Source organism: Stegodyphus dumicola, chromosome 9 (assembly GCF_044657685.1).
Source record: "Stegodyphus dumicola isolate Sdum_Otavi_A_Nest chromosome 9, ASM4465768v1".
NCBI classification, from domain to species: domain Eukaryota; kingdom Metazoa; phylum Arthropoda; class Arachnida; order Araneae; family Eresidae; genus Stegodyphus; species Stegodyphus dumicola.
Window position 1 is genome coordinate 25,352,912 of NC_140776.1, and position 20,723 is coordinate 25,373,634.

The 20,723-nt window shown below is 31.6% G+C and overlaps 1 protein-coding gene across 1 annotated transcript in view; it reads left to right on the top strand.

Annotated features, from left to right (window-relative positions):
- LOC118189848 (tRNA (32-2'-O)-methyltransferase regulator THADA-like) overlaps positions 1-20,723 on the top strand; it is a 119,256-nt gene that overhangs the window by 17,112 nt on the left and 81,421 nt on the right. The window contains exons 9-16 of the mRNA XM_035360529.2: positions 2,159-2,337; positions 2,420-2,485; positions 2,622-2,760; positions 4,466-4,535; positions 8,996-9,189; positions 16,172-16,303; positions 17,223-17,310; positions 19,907-20,028. Of these exons, the coding sequence (XP_035216420.1) occupies positions 2,159-2,337; positions 2,420-2,485; positions 2,622-2,760; positions 4,466-4,535; positions 8,996-9,189; positions 16,172-16,303; positions 17,223-17,310; positions 19,907-20,028 (990 nt within the window). The remainder of the gene's footprint in view (positions 1-2,158; positions 2,338-2,419; positions 2,486-2,621; positions 2,761-4,465; positions 4,536-8,995; positions 9,190-16,171; positions 16,304-17,222; positions 17,311-19,906; positions 20,029-20,723) is intronic.

A 20,723-nucleotide genomic window follows, 5' to 3' on the forward strand; every position in this document is an offset into this window, starting at 1 on the left:
TTCCATAAGCAAAAAATTTTCTATAAATGTGAAGCTTAAGATGGCCACTCTTGCTACAATTGATGAAAGTTCTGTATATTTGCTACATATTTATGCAGATGGTCTCGCTGTGTATAGCATTAAAAACACAGGAGCTTAGGTACACTTAGAACATTTTACTGTAAAGCTGTTGGTAAATTCTGAAATAACTGACAGCAAAGTTGCTGATGTTTCTTTAGTTGGTAAGGAAATTGGTAAAAGAATGGAGTTTAAATGTTATCTTTGTTGACTCCCATGCTGCCATTGAGACACTTTCTCCTGTGTTTCTTAAAGGCAAAAAATCACTTTATGACTGTCAGACTAGTCTTCACTCTCTATTAGAAAGCAGACAACATATTACATTGGGTCCCCAGCCATTGTAATATGTTGTCTGCTTTCTTTCTTTCATTATTGAAAATGACATGACAGATGGCTTAGCCAAAGATTCTGATTCAACCTCAGCTATATTCTTTTTTTTTTTTTTTTTTTTTGTTTCCTAGAGTCAATAGACCTTATTAAATCCTGCGTCATGTCTATATTGATGAAACCATTTTGAAAAACTAGCTGGGGATAGTCTTATAGTGTTCCATATTAAAATTTCTAGGTCTGGTAAACTCACTGGTGCATTCATTATTTGGCCTGGCTAATATGACTACCTATCACTTCTACTATTGCCAAATCTTAATGATTTTGCAGGCAGTAATTCTACAGAAGATGATAACTTTTATTTGTTTCAAGACCATATTAAGCTGCCCAAAAGAAACTAATGGCTGAAAAATCTAGACCCTGCTTAGGTAAACAACAGCAGCATAGACTCTTCTTTATCCTGACAAGGATTTATCAAGATTTACATAAAACTAAGGTGAAGATCATATGTGTGTACTGTGATGCCATATTTGTCGATTATTAATTTTCAGAATCACACTGTTTGGCAACAGTTTTTGTTTATTGAAAATGGTTAATGAGAAAGTATGTAAGTATTATTATTTAAATAATTAAATATGCTTATTAGCAATTTTAAAGCTTTTATTCTTTATATATCAAATTATAGATGAAGAATTTTCAATGTTAAAAAAAAAATGAAACTAGAGTGATTAGGATTTCATCACCGTAATATTATTTATCCATTTAAAAAGTGTTCTCAACTCTTTATTTTTGTTCAGTGTGTTTAAGCTTTTTAGTTTTAATATTTTGTTTCTGAGGAGAATAAACTGTATAACAGCTGTGTTAAAATTGCTAATAAGTGGCATTATCTTTTTTTAAGATATGTAGTAAAATTTTTTAAATATTCTGTGTTATATTTTGTTGTTTTATGATGTATATGTGTAAACAAAAAGTTTAGAGCTTCGGTATTTTTTACTTTGGCATGCTTATTTTATGTTTACTCTGGATTGAAAATGTTGTAGATTTTTTTGATTTGATCTATTTTGGTGAACAGTATTAAGGAAAGAAAGCTGTTATGTTGTATATTAATTTGCTAATAATTTAAAATTTATAATTACCTCAGTTATTTTGGACGAAAACCAAACTGGAAAATGTTTTAAAAGTACTTGTATGTATTTTAAACTATTAAATCTCTAAATAATCAATTTATAAGGAAAATTTTCAACATCTTCTCATGTTGCTAAACATTTTGTCATATGTTGACATTTGAATATAATTTTTGCTATTATGCTCCATTTTTGATAAAGTACATTGTATAAAAATTGAATGTTAATATATTCACTCAAGTGTAATGAACCTTAAGTAAATATATATCTGTTTTAAAAAGTAAAATTATCTTTATAAATACTTTATGCTATTTGCTAATAATTTTTTTTGAATGCTTGTTAAAAATTACTTTTAATTATTTCTTGTCATAGCTTATTAAATAATTATTAAAATATATTAAGATTGGAGTGTAAAATTTCATTCTTTTTAAAATTAACTCAAAAGATATCTATAAAGTTGTTTGAAACATCTCTAATTTGAATCTTATTAAGTTTTTCATTATCTGAAAAACTTTTCAGCTGATATATATTTGTTGCTAACTGATATATATTTGTTACCTTTGTTAAAATTTATAGAATTTTGATCATTTACATTGTTATTGATTGTTATGCTTCTAGTTGTTAAAGAAAGAATCTTTTATCATTCATAGATGGAAATTCTTTCTGAAGAAGATAGTTTTCAAGCTTTTAAGAAATTTCCATGTTCTTCATGTCTTTGCATTTTCAGTGGTATCATGGCTGTCTTTCCTCCCAATGAATTTATTATGAAATCTAGTAGTTTTTGTATAGTTGACAAAATAGTACATGAGGTACTTAATATTTCTAAAAGGTAATTAATAAATATATTGTGCGTTTTATTAGGCGTATATCAAGGTAATTTGTATTATAAAATATAAAATTATTTGTTTTAGTGCTAATGATCCGGAACTACTGTTATTATGTGTCCGTGATCTGATTCAGTGGACAAATGTCTTGGGGTGAGTTTAATGGCAGATTTTTTTTTTTTTATGCAGTGTATAAAAAGTAAACATGTTTTTTTTTTTTTTGTGACAACAAGAATAATACATACTTATTCTAAAGTATTCGTTTTCTTATTTTGTCCTTTTTTTTCAGAAATATACTGAGTTCTACTAGCAGTCAGGTAATAGATGCTGAAAGAATTAAAGAATTAAGATACATGCTGTCAGAAAATAAGAGCCTTATGAAATTACTTTTTGAATATATTGTGCATCACAGAGAGCATTTTATCGATGTAGGTATAAACATTATATAAATTTTATAATAGATTTTGAAGAGATATTTGGAGTGTGTTGTTAAAAAAAATTAATTAAAAGGATTTTTGGCTGTTAAAATTTTAAAAAAAATCACTGTTTTATGTTGACATTAAAAAATTTTAATATTTATTTATATATATATAGCTAAATTTAGTTTTTGCTGAAATATGTTTATATGGATTTCTAAACCATTTCATTTTTTTTAATGTTTGAAATAATATGCCATACTTCTCAGAACACTTAATCAATGAGTTTATTATGAGAATGAAGTAATCTTAGACATTAGTTTCAAACCTATAAAACTGGAAAATAATGAGAAGTCTTATTTAGGAAAGAAGTTGATAAAGCATTTATGAGTTTAAAGTTGTAAAGTCTGTTTTTGTTTAAATGATTTTGAGTTTTGAAACATTTAAAGTTTTCTATTAGTTCATTGTTCATTTAGTTTTACATGTAGTTTACATTATTAAGATCAAGAATTATTAAAGAAAAATAATGCATGAAAATGTTTATTGAATAAATTCATATTAGATTTCAAAAATGTAATTTCAAATGTTTTCTTATATCAATGTTTTAATAAAATAAATAATGAGTTTTCATTTAGTAAAATTGTTGTATTCAGAAATAAGGATTCTTGTTTCTCAGGTCTTTTTATATCTCCCCTTTCATGCAAAAATACAAAATTTTTCAGTGTATGAATTTTTATTTGGATCCCAAAGCATTTGTAAGGTATTTTCTCCCTCCTAGTAGCATGCTTGCACAGTGAATTTTGGGGCATGTCTGGCTAGCAATAGGTCTGCAGTTTAAGTCCCAGTGAGGGCACTTGTCATTTCTGTAGTTTCTTGGCTTCTAAAAATTACAGTCACTTTACAAGTATCCATAATAAAATGTGGTAGACAATTTATCTTCACCAAGCTTTGGCAATTGGATTCCTTCCTACCCAGTGAATATTTATGTGGAGGATAATGTAAGGTATTTTCTCCCATCTTACCATGTGCCTTTATGGTTTAATTGGAAAGCACATTTGGGTGGCACTTGGAAGGTCAGGCATTCAAATCCTGACAAAGGCATCACTAATTTTCCTTGTTTCCTGCACTGACAAACCTAATGACTAGACAGCTGTGGTTGAAGAAAAGTCTGGTGGACTATAATTCGTCACCACCGTTATTTTGTAATTCACTGTTTTTATGGTATGTTTTCTGGGTGTAATTTCAAAGCACATTTGGCTAAAAATAGGAAGTTCCAGTTGCAGTAAAGGCTTTGACATGTTTCATGTCACCTGCTTTAAAATAATAAATAAAATTCAATAAATAAAACTAAGAAGAGACCCCCTAGTGTGCTCTCCCTCATAATTGGGGGTGGAAAATAGAAGTCCACCCTCTCTTCGAAGTAGGCTTTAGCAACCATTGTTCCATGTAATATGAACACAACAACAACAACAAAAAATACCCTAATGACTCAGTATAATTAAACATCAACTTTGATTTGCAGTATTCTTGAAAGTTTTATCACTGCAAATTTATTATAAAGATTTTTCTGAATTACATATTATACTTATATGAAATTAAATTGACTGTATGAATTCTTGAGTTTTTGTTCTTGAATATATTTATTTAATGCTGAAATTGCAGAATTTTGAATAGTTGCTGTCTTTTAAATAAAGATGTAATTAAAAATTTGTTTCAGAGTTTGCGGCATTTATGTAGAGATTTGTTTAAAAGTCTCCTCAACCTGCATATTTTAATTATTGATATCGGTAAGTTTTTATAGATAATCTTTTTAACTGATTACTACAGTACAAAGTCTGAGATTCAACTTGTTGGGGCTTCAGCAATTCTGGAGTTCAGATTTTTTCCAGATATTAGATAATCAGTTTAAATCTAGGAAGATGACAAATAGAAATTATAAAATTAAAGTATAAAATAATGGTTTATTAAATAATAAAGAATTTGCAATCTTAAGGGAATCAAAATTAAAAAACAAAATTATTTCAATGTAAGTTAGTTAAGTTGCTGTATTTTTGTACTAATATTTTCTCTTTTACAGATAACCTTTTATTCAGTTACAGAGTTCCACTGTTCAAATCATGTAATTGCCACATTGAGAATTTTTATTACCGTAATTTTCGGAAGAAAGGCCGCATCAGCATAAATGCCGCACTCGAGAAAAATGTCGGGAAAAAAATTAAAATTACACAGAAACTCTGCATCAGCGTAAATGCCGCAATAGATTAAATTGCGCGTGACATCGTCATGGGCCGTATAGATGCAAAAACTCAACCTAAGTCCTGATATATGACATACCAGTTATGAAAAATGCATGAAATGAAACCATAACTCGAAAATAAATTAAAGGTAAGAAATGTATAGCTTCTGTGCCGTTTAGAGACATTTTCAAAAATTTTCCGCTCCCTTCTTACTTAAAAACTATTCAACAAGTACAGTCAAAAGTCGTTAATTCGGACCTCAAAACTACAAACTTTCTGTGCATGCGTCGCTTTGACGCACGCGCAGAGGCGTTTACGTGTGCGCGTAATACCTTTACGGCTGCAAATATATGTGTGCGCATGCGCGTTTAATGTATAACGGACGGTAAAAGGTAAGCTAAAATTATCTAATTCAGTTAATGTTGCAGATTGCGTTGTTCTTTAATCTTCGAATTGGATCCGGCTTTTTACTTTTTGCAGATTGTTAGAGCAATTTTATAAAAGTAAGCTTGAACTTTCGATTATGTCAAATAGAATTTCCAATATATATTTACTAATATGTAAAGGATTTACAAAGCGAAAGTATGTTTCGAAATCCGAAATCTGTTTATCAATTTCACGCTGCTCTGCGGCGGGGGGAGGGCGGGAAACGCCGTGACGCATAATGAATTGGAAGTTGATCTGTCAGCACTATCCTTATCTTCACGGCAGATGTTTTTATTTTATTTGGCTTATAATTCCTTACTAAATGTAGTATTTCATGTCGATGTACTCCGTCTTTGATATGACTTAAAACAATTATAGGACTTGAACAGCGGAATTTTGTAACTAAACAAGAAATTATGTCTGTTTAATAGAATTAAAGAGAAAGTATTATCACATGAAAGGAAGCAACTTAAACAACTTACATTGAAAGAAATGTTTAATAAAGTAAACAAATAAATATTAAGCTTTTTTTTGTAAATTTTGATACCCTTTAGATCATAATTGTTCTTTATTTCGTAAATTACGGTTTCATATTTTTTATTTTGTAATTTCTGCATGTCATCTTACCAAATTTAAACTGATGATCTATAATCCGGAAAAATCGATAATCCGGAATTGCCGAAGTCCCGACGAGTCCGGATTAACTACTTTTGACTGTACTTGTACTCAAACTGATGGGATCTGTATTTGGCAGAATGCCAAGAAAAATCCATTCATGCTGAAGGGGAAATACATCAGAGTTCATTATTGCGAGGCAGGTGGAGTCGTATCCGCCTTTGAAAAAAATTGCAGAAAAGGCAGGGGTGGGGAGACGATGGGTCCTGGAAGATTCATCGAATGGCAGAGGAGAGAGACTATTCAAACTGATGAGAATGTTGATTTGAAAGGGGGAAGAATGTTATTGTTCTGAGATCTCGTTTAGGGTGAATAAGGCATGTAGGTCCGTTCAAGGGAAAGAATGTAAACAAAATAACGTTCGCAAAAAGCAACTGAGTGGTCTTTTGTGTGGGAACAGCACCAGTCTATGCACAATGACAAGGCCATCCAAACTATGTACAATGACCATCATAGGAAATATTTTATTTTTAGTGCACCTAAACGCCGCATGGGTAGAAACGCCGCCCCCACTGAAAATTTAAGTTTTAAACACATAAACGTCACGGCGTTTTTTCCAGAAATTACGGTAATTGTCAATCAAAATTTTTTTATTCTAAAATATCTTTATTATAGTAACGAAATAATTTAAATGTGGGGATATCTTCATTATTCTTAATATTGAAATTAAACTTATTCTGAATTTTAAATATTAGGGTTTTTTGTTTATGTAACAAGAAATAACAATTAAATAACATATGCAAGATTCCAAATATTTGAAAATTTTATAGGAATTATTTTCACATGTTAGGTTTAATTCCAAAATGTGCTTGAGCACACAGTGATGTTTTAGGCTAAGGTCACAGGCACACGGAGGAACTTCATTTGCCATTGTCAGGATCGAAGGGGTTAAGGTTCATCTGAGCCCTGAATAAGTAAATGCTCTTGTATACTTTAGGACTATCCAGGCCTGATGGATATTAAATTATGCTGCCAAGTGTCTCCCTAAATTCTAAAAATTTTGCCTTCCCTAAATTCTGCCACTGGTTCTGGGCTTATTTTATGAATCTGCTATTTGAATATAACAGATCTGTCATTCTGAATTTAAACAACACAGATTTAATCTTTTGGCCTATTAGTATCATTTACAATTTTTTTTTTTTTTTTTTTCATATGGAAAGATTTCTGTTAAATTTCTTGTCAACATAACACTTCACAGTGGAGTTAGTTGAAGTCTGTAATCGTTGTCAAGCATAATGCCAACATAAAAGGTTACCATGCTCTTTATTGTTTAGTTACTAGTATTTAAAAAGAAAATGTTTAAACATTATTGTGTGAGTCACTTCTGTGGACATCACTGCATGAATCATTACTGAAGCTACAGTGTGTTGATAGTCATGGAGTGATGAAAGCAAAAAATAATAAATAATGATTTGTTATGTTGTGGTCAGGGATATAAATTATTCTATAGGCGTAAAATTGGTGATGTTTCAATTTGAGATGTATGGCAAGCAGAAAGGTGACTACGAAGTCAAATTATTGTTTATACAGACGTATGTTAATAAATGATTGCTTCTTCAATATAGAGGTATTTTATTTAGTGTTGAAGTGAAATTAAGAATTGAGGCTCTCCATGTTTTACTATGAAAAAATATCAAATGCACTAGTGTAAAGCATACAAAAAACAAAAAACAAAAAAAAGTTGGTGGTCAGAATTTTGAACCATTTCAGATTTCAGACTTTGTACTGTATATTTGAATGAGCTTGATAAATTGTTTCATGTAATTTGGTATGAGTATTCATTCCTTGTGTATTCACATGCAAATGTTTCTGAGGTGTAATGCATAGAACCGTAACAAAAAAATTGTATAAAATGAATGCTAATTTGTGACATAAAATGCATTTCATTCAGAAATAGTGATAGTCAGTTATTTAAAAAATAAATTTAATTGCTAAAGTATGTCTATAAATGTTTTACCTAAAATACTTATGCTAAATTAAACATCCAGCAAGAAATGGATTCTTTATTAGTTTTAAAGGAATGACATATAGTTAAAGAAATGCAAAATGCAAACCACTTCACGCTACTATCTATACTTTTCAGATTACTAAAATTTTACTTTTTCTGTTATTTTTAGATCATCCACTGTGTATTTATTGTTTATAATTATTTCTTTAATCACAATTTACAAGTATTTCTCAGGATGTTTTTAGTTATATTTGCTAAAAATTATTTATAATTTATTGTACTAATAAATGTTATGAAATTTTAAAAGTCTACATATTTAAAAATCATAGTTTTTATTAAACTTGGGCAAATAAACTTGGCATGATGATCTAGGAATGGTGAAAGGGAGTGTGTGAGGTAAACAAGATTTTGAGATCCTCTGTTCTAGTAGAATACCACCATTGGCACATCGTTAATAAACACCATTGGCACACGGTTGGCACCTGGATGATGCCTAAAAGGCCAAAAATCTTAAATAAAACAGTAATCGAGAAATTAAATTAAGCTAAATATTTGCAATATCTAATGACATAAGATGGTTTGAAAATTCTGAATCAAATTGTGTTGCCATTTACAGTAATTAGAAAATTTAAAAAGTATTCTTTTACTGTTACTTCTTTAAAATTTATTGATTTGTACAATAGTGCAACAACTTTTCCTTTCCCTAAATTCATCAGATTATTTTGCTGTAAAATCTTAATGTATACAAAGTTTAAAAATAAGTGCATTAGTAACTAATCAGCCCACAAAAATGATCAGATAGATTCTAATATATCTAAAAAAATATTATAGTTTTTATATAGTTATTTCGTATTGAATCTAATTAAATTTTTTTTTTAATCTACCATTTTTACCACTTGTAATTTATATATTTGCATTTTAATACCTAAGCTATTGTGTATTTTTTCTTCCTAAAATTTAGAAGCATGCCAAAGTCCATTGATAAAGGAACTGGCACTTTTCTTGTTAAAAGAATTACCATATCATAACCGTGGCAAGTATGGTTTGGTAAGTTGCATTGTTGAAATAATTGGAACTGAACAAATTCTCATTTGGCATCCATCATTACCAGAAGAATTGTATAAAGCATTAACAGAAGTCAGTCTTGTCACCCATGTAAGTACTCAACATTTGTAATTTGCTTTAGTGATGTGCTTAATTCTTGTATCATATTTGGCATAGATTGTTGACTAATTTATCGCCATTGTTTTATGTTATAAGATTTAAGTTTTCAAACAATTCGTAATGTTATCTTAAATTGTTACGACATATGTTTTATGTAAAAAAGTAAAAGTATCAGGGAAACAGATTTATGTAATACTGATATTTTTTTATTAGCATACAGACTACTTTATGCCAAGCTTATTTTAAGATGCATAATCATAACTTAGTTTGTTTGAGCAGTGCTGATCTGAAGGTATTAAAGAGTTTTTATATTTAAAATAGGCAAATAAATTTTGCTTAGGATTGAAAATGTGATTTATGTGCTCATGTTGTGCAATAGACATAAGTGATTATAGCTCAGGGTAGTAACAGAGATTTTTGCTTCATTAAATGTTGATTGAGTTGTAACAAGAATTTTTTTTTTAAATAACAATTACAGTCAAGAAAAATTACAAGAAAATATTGCTATGTTATAGTAAATGTTTTTATCCAACAATAGTTTAGTTTTTTAAATTGCATTATATTCATAATTGTGTGCTAATTGACTGAATGCTAAACAAAAGATAAAGAATTCAATTTTTATCACTTACTACCATAGCAAAGCTACTGTTTAAATAAATGTCACCTATTAAGACAGCAACAAAGACATATACATCAGCACCAAATGGTGCCAAAAACCTGTCTTAGATCATTCCAAATAATACTATGGATTTTGTTGCTGTTGTTGACTAATGCTCACTTGTCTGACCTATAGTCAACCCAAGCTAATGAAATTCCTTGTGGAAAGGAGTGCAAGATACGCCTGGTCATTGACAACAACCTTGAGCACCTTACAGGTGACAGTGCAAGAGCTCAGTTCCGTCCTCAATTTTGATGGAGAGCACTCGGGGGGGGGGAGGTCCAAGGGTCTTCCACCTCTCTTCCCTTACCACCAACTTCTTGAGAGAACTTTTGACTTGCTGCATAGAGTGCCTCCATGCCGCATGGACACTATACATTTACAAACATCCATCCATACCTTCTCTGGGATTTGGATCGGGCCCTTCAGCATGGCAGTCAGCGACACTAACCACTATACTTGTTGGGCAGCATACTATGAGTATGCCATAATTGCAGCTTGCAGTAGGAAAAGTAACATATAACTGTTGGTCCAGATTATATTTATTAAATTAAATGTTTTAAGGGTAGCATATCTCCATTATGTTGGTTGTCATATTAGTTACAAAAACTAAATTATTATTTGATACTTTCTTATTATCTGCACCCCAAATATTTATGCCATAATATCACCAAAAATAATTTATGGGGCAATCCAGGGATATCTGTTGCACATGTATGTTTTAGTACACTTGGATTAACTGAATTGAAATTCAGTGTTTATTTTTTATTAGTAGTATTTCTTTTTGGATTGAATACAGAAGCCCACCAGTGGTTGAGTAGTTAAGACTGCTGAATACTAGTAGTTTGACATGGCTTGGATTTCAATCCAGGTAAACAGGCTGGCTGTATGGTTGGTTTTTCGCATGAATAACATGAATACGAGCCAGTTTCCCTCAGAAAGCTTTCTATAAAGACATTCTTCCTCATAGGCAGAAATTCCATCAACAGAACCCCACGGTAACACTCCAGGAACTTGCCACGGATGTTAAAAGGCTGTCACATCTTGCCTTTTCAGAGTGTGCTCTGTCGTACAAGGAATATCGACGGCATCCGGGATCCTAAAGTACAGAAAGCTCTACAAATGTTGGATGTCAAGGACTTAAAAAGTGTTCTGGTGTATGCCATGAAATTAGAGGCAGCTCAGCAAGCAACTTGTAGAGACTGCCAACCAGTGAGAGCTGTGCAAGTCCACGAGCCAGTGGAGAATTGATGGCTCGTTTAGATGATTGATCCAGACAAGTCAGTGCTTTGATGCAGAGTAGGAGTGAGAACAAACTGGCTGTAAAGTGCTGGAAATATGGCACTGAAGGCCACATGCGATAAAATTGCAGAACACCCAAGGGGACGGAAAATAAAACAATTTATTTTGCCAGACAAGTCAGTTCCTTGGGACAGAATATTAGTGACAAGAAACTGACCCTTAAGTACTGGAATCGGGGTGCTGAAGGCCACATGCAAAGGAACTGCAGAACACCCCAGAACACAGACGATTTAAACAGACAGTTAAATGACATAAGACAGAAAAGGAGTGACAAGAAACCTGGAGAAAGAAGTGAAAGAAGTGCTGGAACTGCAGAGCTCAAGGCCTCACATGAAGGAACTGCAGGGCACAGAAAATAAGACCATTTCTCAGCAATAATGCAGGAAACAAATTAATGACCATATCATGGAGTGGAGTTTGAATGATAGTGAAAAACCCTATTTTAAAGTGCTCAAGATTTCTGCAGTGAGTGGCAACATTAATGGACTATTCATCAATAGATGGAGTTCCTTGCTATGTGACCATTGACACAGAGCTAATATTGCTGAAGGTTTAGCTGAACAGTTTAAAGATAAACTCATTTGGACGCCATGCTGTGCTACCTTCCAGACTGCCTCTAGTGATAAAATCAACATAGATGGGAAGTTAAATGTGAACATCATGTTTGGAAGTGCCGCTTACTCTCACAGGGCATATGCAGCAGATAATACAGATCCTTGCATGCTCGGATTGAACTTTCTAAGGAAATACAAGTTTTCCTTGGACTTCAAAAATAACAAACTACTTTCAGCATCAGAGGACATAACTATCCATCATTAGGAGGGATCCTCATCTGGAAATGCCAACACTTTGTCTGCAAGACCCTGCTCAGGGAGCTGCTGAAATCATACTAGGGTCAAAGAGAAGCACGAGACTACCTGCTATTCTCCATTTCAGATGCTCATCGGTCATGATCTTTGTCTGCTTTATGATCTCTTGTCTGGTCGCCCTCCAGATGTGCCTTCATCCCATAGGAATACATCCAAGATCTCCAGGCCTGGTTTGAAGTGATGCACAATTTTGCACGAGAGTGAGTCAACTTTGCGACAGAGAAAATGAAGACCCCTATATGACATGAGAGCCACTGGACATCGATTCAACGAAGCAGACAAGTTGTGATTGTGGAATCCGACTTGATGGAAAGGACTCTGTCCTAAACTACAGTCACCTTGGGATGGTCCAGGACTCTGTCCTAAGCTACAGTCACCTTGGGATGGTCCATACACATACAGTCCTAAACAGGTTGAACGACGTTGTGGTCATCAAACTCTAAACCTAAAGTTGTTCATTACAACAGGTTAGCAGTATAAGGCCATGGTCCTTTTTGTTTCTAACTTTGTATTCGATTTGATTTTTATTTAGTATTTGATTTGTTTCAAGTTACTTATTGCAATTATTGTTTATGTTTTTTGTTATTGTAATGTAATGTTTATTGTTGCATTGATGCCTTAGTTGTAAGTTTGGCTTTCTGTCCAGGCATTATACTGCCTGGGACATGCAGTCCTTTAAAAAGGGGGCTGTGTTACAAATTTTGTATTTAGTTAGATATTTTTAGTAGAACTTTAATTAAAATCTTTTTATTACCCTGTGCAAAGAAAAACGTGACAAATTTTAAAGGAAAGCTATGCCGGAAAAGTAAAAATACAAGAGCATATGCATTTAACATTGAAGAAAAGTTTAACTCTGTAATTGATATTTAATTTGAATAAATGTAATTGACTCCTATGTTAGCTGAAACCATAATTCTACTCTTTTTGCTTTCCAGAAATTGCTAGAACTGTCTCGTGCGGTTGGTTTAAAAAAGCCAGAGAGAGAACATCTCAGCTCATTTGTTTAGTGAGCTGTTGTTGTTTATGTTGATCAGAATAGCTTTCTCTGTGCTTTGTGTTCTATTTAACGTTTTTAGCAGTTTAAAGTATAGCTACTGATTATATTGCATGATATTGTGATATTGTATGAATATCTTTGAGGAAAATTCCAGCATTTTGCTATATTTCTTGTGATAAGAAAAAATTTTATTAACTTTTTCTTGGACTTGTGCATTTAAGCTGTTATGAACTTGTGCATTCAAGCTATTATGAACACGTACACATGCTACACTTTTTGTAATCATTTATTTTATTATGATAATTTATTTGTAATGCTTTTTAAGATTAATGCATTTTCTTCTAGAATTTTTTTGTTTTGTTTCATTGTTATAGTGAATATTTCATCTTTTTTTTATTTTAGTTTTCTCATAATAAAATTTGTTGACAGTTATAGGTTGGGGATGTGTGAAAAATCATTAGAAAATATTGAATCCTTTTTGTTTATTTTTAAGATTTCTCATTTATTCACAAATATTTTTAATATTTTTGAAGTTATTTAAATTTCGAGATTGGGCTGTTAAAAAAAAGCTGCCTGCATATTTTTAAATTTTAATATGCAGGTTCTACTGATGTAAAAAATTATATCTTTGATACTCCTGCTGTATTTTATTCACTGCATTACAGGGAAGGGGAAAAATAATGACACTTTATTGGGAAAAAAAAAAAAAAAAAAAAAAAAAAAAAAAACACGAATATAAGAAAAGAAAAGAAGTTAGGAACTATGAATGTCAGAAATTGCATGCAGCATTCTATATGAGTAAAAATGCATTATCTTTTCATACACTAGTTATATTGTGATGTGACTATATATTGTTATGTAAAAGGATATAGTTTGTGTATCTTTTTAATGCCGTTATAAGTATTTCCTTGTTTTAGAAAAGAGGTTATTAAATACACTCTTTTCCAAAAAAAATCGAAGCACTAAGAAGAACGTTTGCGATCGTGATGAAATTTGGTATGCAAAAGCATCTTGATCGAACATGCAAATGATCAAAGTTTCAAGGCAAATGAACAGGAATTGCGATTATAGCACACATTTCCAGTGTACAATTTGCAAAGTGTAAAACCAGTAACAGAGGTGGAAAATTTATCTTTTTTTGTTTCTGCCATTTTATTTCCATAAAGAAGCAACTAAAGATGCCATTACGACAATATCGAAAACCTTACAGACAACTAAACGACTTCAAATGTGGTCGCATTGTAGGGTTGCTTGAAGCTGGGTTGTTATGCCAAGCAATAGGCGCCACCTGCAGTGTACAGACACTGCTGTGCAAAGATGTTGGCAGCAATGTTTGCTACAAGGAAATTGCTGATGAAATGAAGGCTCTGGAAGGCCAAGGAGCACAAATGCGAGGCAAGATAGGACGATTGTTCGCCAGGCCCGAACTGCCCCAACGGTATCATTATTGAGTATTCAACACACTACAGCCACATCTATATCTTCTGTGGTACCGTCCACCATCTCACGGCGCATGTCTGAGGCAGGATTACGCTCACAGAGGCCTTTAAGATGTTTGCCTTTGACCCCCACAACATCGTCAGAGTCTTCTGGAGTGTTATCGTAGCCAATCATCATGGCGGTTATCAGACTGACATCGTATAGTGTTCAGCGATGAAATCCACTTTGCTCTTCAAGCAGATGACCACCGTGTTCGTGTTTGGATAGGACGGGGCCAGGGGTTCCAAACAGCCTTTGTTTTACAAAGGCATACAGCCATAACCCCTGGTGGGATGGTGTGGGGTGCTATTTTTTATGACAGCAGGTCATCTTTAGTTATCTTCCGTACATCTTTAACAGCTCAATGATATGTTGATACCATCCAGCGGCTGGCTGCATTACCATTCCGGGCATGTCATCTTGGGGCCATTTTCCAACAAGATAATGCCAGGCTACATACCACTCTCATATCTATGGACTGTCTTCATGCTGTTGATTCTCTTCCTTGGCCAGAAATGTGACCAGACCTTTCACCAATCGAACATGTTTGGGACATGGTAGGCCGCCAGATTCGGGCACCACAAAATGTCGAAATGTCGCAGATCTGGAGCAACAACTGATGAATGCTTGGCAGAATGTATTGCAGGATGACATTAGCAACCTCTACCACTCCTTGCCTCAACGAATTCAAGCATGTATTAACGCCAGGGGCGTTTTGATCAACTACTAATTTGAATACTCAATGGGTAATTGTGAGCCGTGAACAGGTACTATGGCCTTGATTTTTTAATCATTGTATTATCTGTGTATGAACTATACACATTTTCAGTTTCATCAAAAACAACCACTTCCTTCCTATTTTTTAGCAAAAGTGTAAATGCATTTGTGTAGCCAGGTTTGGACATTAAGCATGAACCCTTGTAACACTTAAAGTGTTTTTTAAATTACTTTCTCTTGAATCTTTTATGAAGAGATCCTTAATTGTCACTTTTTTAATTTTAATGATTTTCCATGTAACTCTTAAGATGCTTAATTCTGTTTGTATTGACAACATTTTATATAACCTTTTTAATTATGTGTATATTTTATATGTATGTATCTAATAAATATATGTTTGATTGCAAATATTTTTCTTATGAAAATATTTCCAAAGTTTTAAAAACTTTTTAAAGTAACATTGTATATAATATTGTATCTTTACGAATTCCCAAAATACTGAAGAAATTAAAAAAATTCTAAAATAACTCAGTATTATAACATTATTACTAACTAATGATTTCAGATTTATTTAAAAAAAAATCCTTTTAAAATGTAGTAATAAATCATTGACCCAAAAGCATGAGAACTGCTTTTCATGAAACAATAGTGTTATACAAGTTAACTACTAAAGTGATGAGGAATGTGACTGATCTGTGTCTGCATATTTGAGTTTTGTTGGAGTTGTTCATGTCAATTTGAATATACTTATAACAAAAATTTTACACTCATTTACATATTTTTTAAAAATATTTTAAATTTATTGTCATTTAAGTTTTCTTTAATTAAAAAATGTATGTAGTGGGAAAATATTATGTGCATATTGATAAAAAGCATTTTTTTTTTAAATGTAAAAAATAAAAATGATGTATTTTTATGTGACTAAAACTTATGTACTCATATATTTTGCAGATTTCTGATGTTTGTGAAAGCCTCTTTAAACATTCATCTGCAGATGAACTGAACTTTCAGCATGTTTGGCTGAATCCCCTTTTAAAATGTTTGTGCTCTGGAAGTAAAGAACAAATGATTGCTGTGGATGAAGTAATTAAATTATTTCAGAGATTTGAAATTAATTATTAATTAAAATTTTACTCTCTTTGCTCTGACTGTAATGAACTGTATAAAATTCTTTCTGCTTTCGACCATGACTAAGTTCAGATACAAAAACTCTTGAAGCTGTTCTCATTGACAAAGTTAACTTGCAGACAAATGAACTTTGTAGAAAAAAATTATCTAATCCAGAATTTAAGCTTGCAAATCATACTACTTATAAATCTTTACATTTGTAAGCTATAAAAGAATTATAAATATTTTTGTTGATGATTATATGTACATAAATAAATAATTAATAAAATTTCTTAAATAAGTATAAGCAATATTAATAAATAAGTAATAACATTTCTAACTAGATGTGCATATAATTTACAAGAAATATTTTTTATTATTCATTTTTTATATTTATAGAATTTAAGTTGAATATAATTTAATTAATTTTATTTAATGGTTAATTAAAAATTAATAAACAATTAATTAAAAATGTACTTTAAAATGCACATTTTCAAAGCTGTAAAAATGTCATTTGGGCAGTTACTACGGACAAATTATGCTGCAGGTCTATGTAGTTTTAAAAAAGGTTACATAACTATGTAAAACTTTAATAATAGTCTATGTAATAAGAGTTTACATAACTCTAAAAAAGTGTGTTTTTATTAGATTTAAGTTTGAAAATTTTTGTTTTGATGAATTTATTTAAATGACTGTTATAGCACTGATGTTAAATGAAATGGTGTGGTTTTTGTTACTATATACTGTACAGTAAAGGAAAAGAAGAAGTATATATAATGTTTGGTATGCAATTGGCATAGTCTTATCAATATATATATAATATTTAGATTTTATTTACAAAAAAGTATTTTCTTCAAAAAAGTGCTTTTATCTTTATGTAATAGTTTCATTTCAGCATATTTTTCCTAAACTTCTGAAAGTCAAGCCATTTTCAATACATTTCTTAATGTCTGAATTATCCTACATGTGGGAAAATAATATTGGTAAGTATTACTAGCATACTTTTTTATGTTGAAAATTGAATTTATATAGCTTTTATTTTTTAAGAGAAGTAAGGTGGAAAAGTAAAACCACTAGCTGCTTGGTATTTTGATATTGTTTATGAAAATTATTCTTTGTTTTGTATATATTCTAATTGCTTAAAGAGGTTGTTTCTGCTCAGTCTAAAAAGTTTAATAAGTGCTGATAAAATCAGTTGGCACTTAATAATAAATTTAAATGTAGTTGAGATTATTTGAAGTAAGTTGCAGGGAAAATTCTCAAAAAATGAAATATTTTTTATTGAAATAAATTATCTTTTAAATTAATACCCAATTGCATTTTGTTTAATATTATTAAATCAAAATTTTGTATCATCAAATCTGTTCTCCTTTTGCATGATCAGATTTTTGCTTCCCTATCTTGTACAAGAATAACATTCAGAATTGAATGAAAGTAAGAGTTGTTATTCTGCATGAATTTATCTCAGTTGAAACGATTGATATTAAATTATATATGCATGTATGTGTATGTGTGTATATATATATATATATATATATATATATGTTCAAGCTTTCTTTCTCTCATATTTCAGCAGATTTTTTATTACAAATATTTATTAACATTGCAAATACTTATTTTTTACTAATAGTGTTTTGTTTTGCTAAATACATACACTATATAATAGCTATGTCCTTTTATGTATTGGCATTTTTGTTATAATCTGAAAAATTGAATTTTGTAACATATTTCTGCTTTAGTTATTTAAGAAATTTCAGGAAAGTATTTTTGTAAATGTACGAGGTGCGTCATAAATTCGTACAAAGTTAAAAAAATTTGTAATAAAAGAAGGAATGTGCAGAAAAAATTTCTGTTTCAATCAGTATGGTCAGAAAGACATTGGATTTTTCCATGTAAAAAAAAAAAAGTTTCCAAAAGTAACCAACAGAGGGCGCTCGCACGTCATACTGAGATGTTTTATGCAAATCAGGTTGTCAGTAAAACACTTGGCTGGAAGCGGATTCGTCATTCGAAGCCGGCAGTATGCTATATCGGGCGTTGGTGGTGAAATTGTTGTACAAGAATGGTGAATCCACAACTGTTATATTGCAAAAGTTTTGCACAGAGAAAGGACTGAATTCGCAAAAAAGCCCTATTCCATTGAATGGGATACGGAATTTAGTACGACGTTTTGAGGAAATGGGGAGTTTGAAGGATTGTCAACGAAGTGACAGACCACCCTTGAGAGCGGACCGTGTCCAAGTGTCATGAAAGATATGGCAGCCAAGACATCAACGGGGAGTAGCAGTGCTCGTGAAGCTGAGAGAAGAATGGGGGATTCCGAAATCTTTGATTTGACGTATTCTGCACGGAATGTTGGATCGATCTGTATCCATACAAAATCCTGCGACTTCACCAGTTATTACCGGCAGATACAGACACAAGACAAAAGTTTGCTACATGTGTGCTGGCACAAATGGAACGTAACCCACAATTCGTACAAAGTTAAAAAAATTTGTAATAAAAGAAGGAATGTGCAGAAAAAATTTCTGTTTCAATTTCTTCTGTTGTCAAACCCTCGTGAGTACCAGAGCCAGCCAGTGCATTCTTCTCATGTGACTGTTTGGTGTCATTTCACCGCATCTTTTATTGTGAACCCTTTCTTGTTTGAAGAACCCTATCCTGTATCCAGTGTGAAAACCTGTACAGTCACTGCAGCACAGTATCTTATGCTTTTGCATGGCCACATTGTGCCTGCATTGCAGGAAAGACATGTATTAGCTGTTGTCACCTTTATGCAGGATGGTGCCCCGTCCCACATTGCACGCGACGTGAAGACGCTTCTGTTGGAATCTTTAACCGAAGACCGAGTGATAAGTAGCGTTGTAAGATTCAGTGGCCCTCAAGCTCACCAGACTTGACCCTGCAGAATTTTGGTTGTGGAAATACTTAAAGTCTTGTGTGTACCGGTATTCCCCAACCACACTGGTGGAACTGAAAAATGCCATTTGACCGACTGTCGCTGCCATCAATGGCAACATGCTACACTCCACTCTAATGGGCATAGTGATGCGCCTCACTTGCCTATTACCTTATGATGGCGATGTTGAACATCTGTTACCATAAAATAAATGCATAGTGTCATGTTATTGTGATCTGTTTGATTGTCTGTTTCTGTTTGCTTGATTTGAATAAAACGTTTCAGTATGACGTATGAGCACCCTCTGTTGGTTACTGAAACATATATTTATTATTTTTTTTTTGCATGGAAAAAAATCCAATGTCTTTCTGACCATATTGGCGCAAACAGAAAATTTTTCCATGCATTCCTTCTTTTATTACGAATTTTTGAACTTTGCATGAATTTATGATGCACCTGGTATTTTGAAAAGAAAGGAATCAAGAAGCGACAACTATAGATGAAATTTTTTTTCTTTGTTGTTATTTTCTCATCATTTAAGAAAAACTTTGTGATCTGGAGGATTAACTCCTTCTTATTATTATCTATCACTGAAAATTAATTTCTTGTTTGTAAGCTTGAAAATTTTAATTGAAATAAGATTATATATTAATTTGTAACTGGGGTATAAATTTTTACAGGAAACTGCTTTAGTGCCTTAATCGCTTGTGTAAAATTTTCTGAAAAGCTCAAAATTTCCAAAAGTAATGAGATGTTATCAACTGAAATTTTAATGAAAGCATTGTGTCATGCTGATGATCAGGTGACGAATTTTTTTTTATCGCTTCTTTATAGTTTTAATTATATGAGTTTCTTTTTATTTTCCCCTGTCTTAGAAAGATAATAATGTATTAAAATAAATAATTAATTTCAACTAAGTTACAACTAATTTTCTTAAAAGAAATATCCACAGAAAAGGGCAGGGACAATGTTATGTTTATAATTTGAGTTGCCCAATCAACAAAACTTATTGCGATAATTTTTAGAATCTCAACGTAATTACTTATGATAAATATTAGATTTATGTCTAGCAATTATGTGATGTATATTATGAACTGGTATAAGAACCATATGATATGATTAATTTCAAAATAACACATTTGAGGAATAGTTTTCATAAGAATATCATTATTTTTTAGAATATGTAGGGAAACAGTCAAAATAAAAAGAAGACTTAAAGAGTTAGCAAAATTAAAGTTAGAATTTTGTTTTATATGTGTGTGTTTGTGGGTGTAAGACGAAAAATATATAAATCAAAATTCTTACTTTAATTTGCATAGTGTCTTAAATTTACGTGTTTATTTGGGTGTTTTCCCTTTTAATTCTAATAACAATAACTGCATGTAATAAATCCCTCTAAATTGCATCATTTTGAAATTTATCCATGTCATATGGGTTTTGCATAGTGCTAATGATGCACATACATATATAAAGTTTTAACCAATAATGATTTCAGAC